Source organism: Mandrillus leucophaeus, unplaced genomic scaffold, assembly GCF_000951045.1.
Source record: "Mandrillus leucophaeus isolate KB7577 unplaced genomic scaffold, Mleu.le_1.0 Scaffold62, whole genome shotgun sequence".
NCBI classification, from domain to species: Eukaryota; Metazoa; Chordata; class Mammalia; order Primates; family Cercopithecidae; genus Mandrillus; species Mandrillus leucophaeus.
Genome location: NW_012106697.1, coordinates 6,144,202 through 6,155,470, shown reverse-complemented (window position 1 = coordinate 6,155,470; position 11,269 = coordinate 6,144,202). Strand labels below are relative to the sequence as shown.

Sequence of the window (11,269 nt, the reverse complement as noted above, 5' to 3'; positions counted from 1 at the left end):
GGTCAAGGGGACAGTTCATTTAAATGATTGATGAGGTGGGTTGAGTTAAAGGAATTAAACTGGTAGAATTATGATGATGATAACTAAAAAGGGATGTACAGACTTTAAAAGTTTATTGTTTTATATTAATGAACAATTTGATTTTTAAAGTTGTATTCACATTTTAACAAAAGAGCAATGAAACGAAACTGACCAGTTTTACAAAGCATTGGATATCGTGATGTAGAAGGTTAAACTTTTACTCAATTTTAAAATATTAAAATGGTTTGAATGTGTGAAAACAGGGATACCAATTTTAGAGCATAATGAAATATACTTTACACAACATTTTCTCTTAAGACAAGGATAAACAATATTTTCTTATTCATAACTTTTTTACGCACTGCAGATGGTGCTGATCGTTTCGAGGAAAGAGTCGTAGCGATCTTGGTATGTGATATGCAGTGTGGCATATTAGACGTTTTCAAGTTACTTTTGAGAACAGTATTTTTCAGTGACTAACATGTACATTCTCAAAATCATGTGGCTTTAATGCATACTCTTTGCCAGAAATTTTACTCCTGGGAATATATTCTAAAAAATGGTTCAAAAGCAGAAAATAGCTCTTTGCATAAGAAAATGTGTATAGCATTGCTACTTATGATAGTGAGAAAAAAGACTAGACCAATTCTAACTTCAAAACAAAAAAAAAAAAGAGAGGATGGTTAAGAAAACTATGATATGTAGACACATGTGGGAGACCATTATTCTGCAGGCATTTAAAATGAGAAAGAAGACTAAGAAAAAAAAAAGACTGGGAAATTATTACAAAATACTATTAGTGGCAATTGATGTATACAAATCTTACTTCTGCATAACAGTTTTATACATATATAAAGTTTTATTAGATTGGAAGAGAACTTGAAATAGGTAATATGATACAAGCTTATCAATGACTTACAATTACCATCTTATATATTTAAATTGATTTAATAATATCTTGAATTAAATGATCTTAAGATGGCTGGAAAATTGGTTAGTCATAATTTTTCTTAAAATATGAATATCTTCCAATTTTAATAATAGATACATCATTAGTAGTCTTATATTTACAGGAGTAAACTATTTCACACTCTTAAGTCATACTTGTGTCTAGTAATTCTTACGCGTTCTAGTTTTAAATATTCTATCCACAGACTGTTGAGTGAAATTTCTAAGAACACTGTTAATAAAGGTTTCCAATTAACAGAATCAAAGCTTACAGTTTTAGTGCTGTGAGTACCTAGTCTTATGCTAGATAGACAAGTAGGATAGAAAGGGGGTGGATAAAGAATTTAGGAAGTGGGCGAATCATTGACTCATAGACTGAGAGGAACCTCAGAGTTATCCATCCGAGCTTGGACCAGTGGGATTTCTACAGACAATTTGCAGGAAGAGATTTCAGCCTATCAGTAATCCACTCATAACTATGGAAATCTAAGAGCTGGCCCAATGTCTAAGGACGTGGATCTAATAGCTAATTCAGTAGTCATCAAACAGTCACTTATGTAAGTGCCATGCAAATTCTGATTTTACCCTGTAGCTATCATTTAGAAGCGAGTGTTTTTGAAATGTATTATGAGTGATTTGTATGCATTTCTCCCCTAAAAAGTAAAGTTGAGGTAGTCAACGTAAATTACACTGAGTTTATATATTCAACAAACGTGTTAACTTTCATTCACTGAAAATATTAATGTGGGTATATGGGATGCTAAGGCTTGTCATTTCCAATATTATAAGTATCTATTACAGATACTGGTCTTGATGCTTAGTTTAAAAAGAAAAGAAACTCTTTCGAGAGTTCAGTGCACTGGAAATTTCTACCAATGTTTCTCTTCTAAGGTAAAATGCTACATGTTACCCGGATATTGTTCGTTGCATTCCAAAGTTCCGTTTTCTCTTTTTAAAAATGCATGTGTTTTCTCCACATTGAGAACAGAGAATGTTAATTCAGATGTAGCATGGGATGTCTGCCTATTGATATTTTCCTCTGTGCTGTATGTGAAAATGTTGTCTGTGAAGGAAAGGTTGACAGAATGAATGTGGATACTTTGCTGTGAAACTAAATGTGGTTTATTTTCTGCTTGTTTGAGAAAACGCTGGAGAATAAGGTTGTATGAAGGTGTCTATATTTCCTATTCTAGTGGTTTGCTGTCTATGTTCTTACCTTATTCCTGGCCTTTGAAAAATCAATGGGACCAAACCCTGGCTTTTCCTTAAAGCTTGAGCAGACTAGATTGTAGACATGTTCAAAACATTTGACCTTGGTTATTTTGCTTTAATTTGAAGCTGCCCCTTTATTTGTTGTTGTTTTTTTTTTCTTCCTTTTGGTTTTTTACAACAGGAAATATTAAATGTCAAGAAAAGTACCATGCCATTATCCAAATTATCTTTTAATTAGTACCAGTTTAAACATTGATTACATTGAAAATCATTTCATTTCAGCCACAGCGTCCTGTGTTTACTCATGAAAATATTCAAGGTGGGGGGGAACCGTAAGTATTCTTCTTATCTTCTAAATTCGAGACTAACCTTGACCCACAAAATGGACAACTGTACCAAAATGTAAGATGTATGGCTTTGCAAGTGAAAGATCAAAGTAACTAACATGAGGCCTCCTAAATTACAAGAAATTATAATAGTCTCTCCATCGTTTATGACAGTGATCAGAAACGAATTTTTGGAAGAACCCATAGTTCTCTGAGATTTTAACTGATGCACTAGGAAAAGTTTCCAATGCTTCAGTGATTCCTGAGATGGTTAACTCTGTCTCCCTCTCTGCTCTGCTGGTTGTGTAACAAGTAACTAGGAGCTTCAAAGACATACAGAACATGTTCTAACCTTACATCTACACCCACTGGGCAACTGTAAAAGTGGACCTAAGTGTAAAAAAGACCTAAAGTGATCATTCTGTCATTCCAAAGTGACATGCTTAGAAGGGTCATTTGAAAATGGCAGTATTAAAACACTCACTCTTACTCAGTTACTTGCTACTACTTCCGCGGCACCAGGAAAACGCCTTTTCAAACTTCCCTTTCAAATTCCTTCTCCTTTCTGATACATGAGTTAAATCAGCCTGAAGGTGTCACACGTTGTCTTGAAGATTCTCTCTGTGTATTTCTTTTTCGGGCCCATTTTGTCCCCGAGAGACGTTCAGGAGTTAACAACTTCCTGTTGGCCTCTGCCCGTGTACTGTGAGCCAAGAGCGACACCCCTGGGAAGGCTCACTCATGGACCTAACCCTTGTCCCCCGTATCTGAGCACACACTGGGGATCCTGACCCACTGCCCACACTCTGGAGCAGAACAGGCTACCAACAGCCTCCTCGCTGAGGCAGGTCCTGGCATGTGGTCTGGTTCCTTTATCACCATCAAGTCCTTCCTTGCTCCTCACAGACCTGAAACTTAGCACGAAGCATCTCCGGATGAGACTGGCTCTCACAGAGTGCAGCCAGAAAGGTGTTCTTATTGCGGGAAAGTCTGTATTTTGGAAAGAACAGGTTAGCAGTGATAAGCATTTAAAATCTCACTTGAGGTTAGGTGCAGTCACTATGCCTATGATCCCAGCGCTTTGGAAGGCCAAAGCCCAGGAGTTCAAGATCAACCTAGACAACATAGCAAAACACCGTCTCTACAAAAATAAAAATAAAAAGTTAGTCAGGCGTGATGGCCTGCGCCTGTAGTCCCAGCTGCTCAGTAGGCTGAGGTAGGAAGATCACTTGAGCCAGGGAGGTTAAGGCTACAATGACCCATGATTATGGCCCTGCACTCCAGCCTGGGCAACAGAGCAAGACCCTGTCTCAAACAAACAAACAAACAAACAAAAAGATCGCTTAATTGGAAAACACTAAATACGACTTGTAATTCTAAAGTTTTTGTTTGTTCTCTTATTTACCCAAACGATGATAAGATCACATTATAAAAAATAAATTCCAGCGCTGTGTAGGTTTTATTGCATTACCAACATGTTATATTAAACCGCTTTTAAAGTGTCTGTGAATGAAAGATACGTTACATTTTCAAAGTCCTGATTCGTACGTTAGAAAACATTGTTTATTAAATTGATATTTGATTATAGCCTGAATTAGTGGGATTTTAGGGTGTTGCTTAGTTGCTGTCATTTAAAAATAAGTTTTGAGCAAAAGTAGGAACATAATGTTAAGTCACTACAATTCAGAGCTTCAGTGAAATATGTTCTAGAAAACGTTGCAGGTTAGAGAGGGCTTCCAGTCTGGCTCAGCATTTCCGGTTTAAAAGACACCTTTCTTTCTGAGGCATCCGTACCCCACCACCGTCATTCACCTCACCAACACATCTTTCCGAACAGCATTTGTTCACATTGGATTCAACTGCATTTCCTGTTGTGCAGCACTGACTCTGAAAGCCAGTAGAGGCAGGAGGATTTCCTGAAGGTGTGTTTGTGTTTCCATAAAACTCCGTGGCTTTTCTTTTGTTTTGTTTTTGTTTTTGTGGACTCATTAAACCAGAATGGTAAATAAACGTGGACAAACACGCTGGCTTTCATCGAACACAAATGAAGCAGGAGTCCGTGCCAATTTTGTTGCGTTAGCTCTGAGACCTTGAGATTCTTTCCGGCAGCTGCGGTTTGCAGCCTTAGGTCACCGGTCTCCATAAGTGGTTGGAGATGAGCCTGGGCAGGATTCAAGCCTGAGAAGCTCAGTAAAAGAATCAGTTTCCCCAGAGTGAGGTGTGTTGTGTATATCCACCAACACAGCAGCCCAGGAATGACCACCCTCTCTCAAATGTGAAACTAGAAAAGGGACTGTGAACTTTCCACACAGATACACAAAAGATACCACCCGTTCACCTAAGCAGCCTCCAAATCAAATTCTTAACACAAACAACAGAATAAATGGACTACCGCTACTCAAGCTGGCCACATGCAAACATCTCAGTCAGGTGACGTTTGTGTGTTCCACACCTGCCTGCCTTTTTGGCCACTGCCCTGGGATGCTAGCTGCCTTTCTCTGCCCTTCCCCATAATCACAAACCCCTCTCTCAAGAAAAGGCCTCAGAAGCCCATACTCAAAAGAATGTGGGTGGCTATAAGGTCTACCGGAAGGATGAAGTTTTAACAGTGGACGAAGCCTCTAATGTTGACATTTCAGGCTTTGGTGCCAGGCCAGGGAAAACAGTATTTTCTAGGGGATGGTGCTGGGCACCCCCTGAAATCAGCTCTATCCAGCTCCCCCAATCCAAATGGTGGATGAACTGGGGGGAAGCCAGTGGGTCACTGTTGCTTATTAATGACATAAGATTTGCGTTTAAATGATAGAATAGTTTTGTTCTACCAAAATATTATTTTCTGACTCATAAAGTAATTAAAAATAAATCATTCTTGTTCCGGAGCAGTAGTCAAGATTATCAACTTTTTAAAGTTGGCATGAAAAAATCGAAAATGCCCTAGAATGTGGTTATTATTTTCTCACATTAGCAGAATGACATCGCTGTTACAAAAAGCAGCAGAAACAAATTCCTGATTTTTAAAAGTCTCGCTCACAGTACTGGTAATATTTTAGTACTATTATGAAGAAGTTTTCGTGCTAACTGCCTATCAAATTCTTCATGACCTTCTCAGCTACAGTAATTTCTGCCTTCATTTTCCAAAAACACCAGTCCATGTTACTATTTATTATAATGCATGGTGTTTTCTTACCACAAATTCAGTATCTGAATTCATTATTGATCAATTTCTCCACAGTATATGCTGTCGAAGAATTCAGGCAGGGAAAGGAAAGTGGTGGCATTCTATAAATAATTCTTTTTTATATAAAATTATTTCAAGAGAGAGTTTGAAAATCAAATACAATTTTTCTGGGACTCATTTTAAAAAGAGACATGTCTATAATCTGCTTGAAATTGACTCAGTAATAACTGCTCATAGAATACATCTACTCAACTTCATAGGCTAATTACATCAAATTTTCCAACTCTCAGAAAACACTGATCCAAACTATAACATTAAACTGATCTAAAGAATTCCTCTTGGAAAAAAATAATAATTTTCCTTTGTATAGTAATTCACAGAGAGTGATTTAAAAGACAAGTCTGAGACATTTCGTCTATCTCCATTTAGAACCTTTGAAAATTCAATTCTCCAGTCCCCATTATTTGCTTCCGATTATGGCTAGCTAAAATTGTGATTCCTTCTTGTTTTTAAACAGTTAAATAATACAAATATCTCTTATTTTATATTTGGTACTATAATGTCTGAATGATAGACATTAGATGGCTGGACCATTCAAATGTGGGTCTGACTTACAAATGTTAACATATTTTAACCCAATTTATGAATGTTACAATTTTCATGGATATTCCTCATGAGTTTCAAAATGTTGTTAGAGTGTTCTAATGCCTGTGAAGATCTAAATATTGCTATTTTCATGCTTACCAGGCTTGTACCATTCAACAGAATGCTATTTACATGTTTACCAGGCTTGTACCACCCAATAAAATGTTATTTACATGCTTACCAGGCTTGCACCACCCAATAGAATGCTATTTACACTCTTACCAGGCTTGTACCACCCAACAAAATGCTATTTACGTGTTTACCAGGCTTGTACCACCCAATAGAATGTTCAGAATAGGAATGTTAAAGGAAGAATGAATATTGTCTATCTTCTATGTGTCATGAAGGTGTCCACATGTTTTTAAACACCTTCCCTTGTCCTGTTTAAGGTTTCAGGCTCTGTATAACTATACTCCTAGGAACGAAGACGAGCTGGAGCTCAGAGAAAGTGATGTCATCGATGTGATGGAGAAGTGCGATGACGGCTGGTTTGTGGGTACGTGCGCTTCTTCTTCAGGCACCTGCGGTATTTTGTAATTTGCTTGCCTTTGCTCACTTGCATGGTTTGCTGTGATAGCCAAGCTTCCTTCGAATTCGTAATGCCTTTGATCTTTCAGACATTCATATGCACAAAGTAATCCCAAGGCTATTGCATTTTTAATATAGTTTAGTAGTCACTACTTCAGCTACATGTGATTTTCTGCGAGCTTTATTTCCAAGTCAACTGAGAGAAGAAAATTTCTTTAAATAGCAGAAACCAAGAAAGATTGAGATCTGAGAACAACAACAACAAATAGTCCCCAGAAGAGAAATATCAATGCTCCGTGCTGTGGAAAATGTTAGTTGTCCACAGTGTTAATCTAATTTCAGAGGGAGTGAGATTAAGTGAACAACTCCCCCATTTCCTAGGTCTGACGTAGATGCCCGAACATTCAGTGACTCACCTTAGCTCTGGTTTGTGATGGAAGCGGAGAGAAGTTCCATTCTTCCTACGTAAAAGGCAACTTCCTTTTTCCCATCCTAAAAAAAAAAAGACGAGCGGTCTTCTGAGAAAACATTTGTCAACAAAAGTATTCTACACTGGGACACAGAGAGAGATGAAAAGGAAACACAGGTGGCGGGGCAGAGAATGCAAGACAGGAAAGGTGAGAGGAGAGGCGGGCTCACTCTGGACATCCATCCGTGGCAAAATCACGAAAGAATTGAGGCCATGGTGCAGCCCCACAAGCCTCTTATTTTATTTCCATTAAAAGACCATGAGACAAACCTAGAAAATAGTCATTGGCCGGGCACAGTGGCTCATGCCTGTAATTCCAGCACTTTGGGAGGCCGAGACAGGTGGATTACCTGAGGCCATGAGTTCGAGGCCAGCCTGGCCAACGTGGCGAAACCCCGTCTCTACCAAAAACACAAAAATTAGCCAGGCGTGGTGGTGGGTGCCTGTAATCTCAGCCACTCAGGAGGCTGAGGCAGGAGAATCACTTGAACCCGGGAGGGGGAGGTTGCAGTGAGCCAAGATCATGCCATTGCACTCCAGCCTGGGCGACAAGAGCGAAACTCCATCTCAAAAAATAAAGAAGCGGGAGGAGGAGGAGGAATAGGAAAAGGAGGAAGAGGAGGAGGAAGAAGAGGAGGAGGAGGAGGAGGAGGAGGAGGAGGAAGTAGAAACGTAAAATGGCTTGCCTAGACAAGGAAAAAGAAAAACAGTCCTCAAGCCAAGGCAGTATGCACCAGGATATAGGAGAGAGGTGAAGCTTTAGAGACCCTTATTCGCTCCATCTGCGCTGCCTGAAGAAGAATTTAGCACACCAATTTTTACAAGAAGTTTCCAAACCAGAAACCAGAGGTGACCATAATGATGATAGCCATTTGTGAGTGTGGTTAAACACACCATGTTAGAAATCATGCCGGTGATGGAACTCCCACACACAAACAGTGCTTAATCCTTTTTTTTCTTTAATGATTTGTAAATTGTTGAAAAATTGTTTACTTGATGGAGTCTGGCAGTGCTGTTTTTAAATAAAGGATGTGGCACTGAGCATGATCTTCTATGAAATGATAAAACTGGACAGTGACAGCCTGCGGTAGATGATGCCTTCATGTCGCACCTGTGTTGTGCGGGCGACTGGTCGCTGAGAAGCTTTGCTCTTAGGATTTTCCACTCACCCTGTCACCTGTCAGCCTCGCCTTGATCCGTTGCTCCCCACTCTGGTGTGGCAGCCTTGGTGACTGAGCTCCTCCGCCCACCTCCTTAGCAAGGCTCTTTCCCTTCAGATTGGGAGGCTCAGCATTTCTGCCTAGGGTGCCATGATCGCAGCGCATCATTTTTGCTGGAGGGGCAGTGACAGCGTCAGGCAACCAACTAAAACTGCTAATTTTGTCTGCCTATGGGCTTCACATGAGTTGCCTACCTTCTTTTCCAAACCCCTTGGGGCTTGCTGTCTTCGCGAGGCCTTGTAAATGCGAAGTATTCAAGCCCGTGTATATGAACTGATATTGTTGTTACCCCCCTTTCATTACTCGCTTCTGTTTTCAGGGACCTCAAGAAGAACCAAATTCTTTGGTACTTTCCCCGGAAACTACGTCAAGAGGCTGTGAATGGCTCTCCCTCCTTCTGTAGGCCACCTGCCAGCCACGCACCTGCGTCAACGCCTGAAACACCCTGCAGGCCTCCCGTCGTCATGCCTTACGGTTTCCAATGCACCGTCACCATCTCCACCTGCCACCAAACCACCAGCAGAGTAACCGCCGCTGCTGTGAGCCTGGGGGCGACATGGCAGGCTGGTCCCCTCCGTGAAAGTGTGGATTCCTACTTCCTGCTCTAAGCTTTGACACGTCAAAATGTGGGATCAGAAAGAAAATCATGATACTTAAAAATGGTCAAATATTTGAGGCAAAAAAAAAAAAAAAGTGTCTCCAGGGGGCTATTTCAACACCTCCCCCCAGGCAATGTTCTCCCCAAAGATGACCAGAAAATTGTTTATTGGGAAATGCTGTGGTTTGCGTTTTCACATTCTTAGCTTGGCAGTGTATATTCTTTTCACAAGTTTGCCTAGTGTCTTGGTTTACACAATATGACAACTGTAACTGTACTTTAGCTAGTGTTTGCCTGCACATACATGTTGTAATATGCACAGTGATTACCACCTTTAAAGCAAGAGGAGGAAAGTTCATTTGGATGAGTGTGATTTTGTTGATTGAATGTAAGTTTTCAAATAGGAGTCTTTTTCTGCAAATTTTTTGCACTTTTTAGAAGTGCAAACAGTAAATGAATAAGAGCCTTCAGTAATAATCATGACAGTACAAGAGGCTGAGCTAGACTACAGGGAAAAACTATTGTGTTGTAAAGTTGCATCACTATTTTATATTAAAATGTAATGATCAGCATCATGAACAATGAGCTCTTAGTGTTTTATTTATCTGAAAAAAATGTAAGTAAAAGCAGTGTTAGTGAGAGGTGCAAAGAATTATTCTAACATAGACACTTGAAAGTATCTGTAAGCAATACTAGTAGGTAAGATTTCACTGTGTGTACACATACACATTTGAGATTGTATGAGAACATATAATCCATATGCGATGTTGTACATTTTATGGAAATGTAATAGAATCTCACACATTATTTTATAGAAATAGAGTACAGAAGCATCACAAGTATTAAAGTTGGTTTTAGCAAGGATTATGATTAATACAATTATTTTTACTATAATAATTATTTTTCTTCTATGGAACTCAGAATCCTGGCTACATTTGAGGACAGGAATATGTTGAGCCTGATTTTCCTGGTGTGTGTAAAATATTTCCTAGGAATAAATTAGGCACTTTTTAGAAACAATGTTAAATCATTCAGGTTTTATTTTCTGCCCTGAAGCAGAAATTTACAAAATGATATTGGGACCTGGAAGGTTTAATATGGTTCACAGTGCCTGAATTACACATACTCCAAGTACTAGCTTTGTATTTCTTATGACTTTGCATAAGAACTATTCATCTTTGGATCTTGAGCACCTTATAGATAAAACTTTTTATGGCATTTCTTTCGTGGACAGTGATTGATCTTTTCACAATGTACGTAGTCTTTAGAATTTTGTACATATGTTTGCTCTTTTTTTGTACAGAATATTTAGTTCAGTTGTTGAGAAAACAGGGGAGTTTCCTAATTTGGTCTTTATCCTGCGACAACACTTTCAGCAGACTAGCCTCTCCCTATCTCACAGATCACAAGCACCCCTAGATAATGTGATTCTGTCAGATAGCATTTATATGCAAAAATCTATGAAGTTAAAAGATCGTAGAAGCCAAACTGAAATGTACATATCTACTGACTGATGACAAGGGAATTTCATTAGGAAGAAGGTAAAGCAACATCTTTGAGTAGGCTACCTTGATTTCTGTCAAGTTCACAACCTGCTTCGTATTTTAAAGGCTTCAGGTTTGAAATTAAGTCAACTGCATGCAGCTTTGCTGATAAATGAATAATTCTCTTTGATGCCATTTATGAGAAAAGACTTCAATATCTGTTGCCTGTCATATTTAAGAAGAATTACTGTTTCTACTCTCTGTATCTGATTTTAAAAGAAAAAAAAGATTCATACCTGGCTTCCAGGTAATTGACTTTGAATTCTTACAAGCAAAGATCATTGTGTTTTTCTTGAATAGACATCTAATAAATTTTCCTTGGAAGTATACTTCGGTTTTTCTTCTTGACATTTATCTTTATATAAATCGTGTATTTTATTCCAACTTGTTAAACTAAAGAGAAAATGCATTTTGTTGTGTGTTCTTTTAACACAAAAATGGAGAAAAGATGTGTCAGCATCAGCTCAGAGAAGAAATATTTTTAAACCCACCTATTGGGGGAAATCCCAACCTCGATATTCAACATGGGTTCTTTTCTATTTCCTTAAGCATCGGCTGGTCTGAGAAATAAAGAGAAAGA

General features: G+C 38.8%; 1 protein-coding gene across 10 annotated transcripts in view; it reads left to right on the top strand.

The window, feature by feature from the left end:
* SORBS2 (sorbin and SH3 domain containing 2) overlaps nt 1-11,018 on the top strand; it is a 403,159-nt gene extending 392,141 nt beyond the window's left edge. For all 10 annotated transcript variants that reach the window (XM_012000190.1, XM_012000189.1, XM_012000188.1 and 7 more), the window contains 3 exons: nt 2,464-2,513; nt 6,720-6,826; nt 8,867-11,018. In XM_012000190.1, the coding sequence (XP_011855580.1) occupies nt 2,464-2,513; nt 6,720-6,826; nt 8,867-8,928 (219 nt within the window). In that variant the 3' untranslated portion in view covers nt 8,929-11,018. The remainder of the gene's footprint in view (nt 1-2,463; nt 2,514-6,719; nt 6,827-8,866) is intronic.
* The last annotated feature ends 251 nt before the right edge of the window (nt 11,019-11,269 follow it).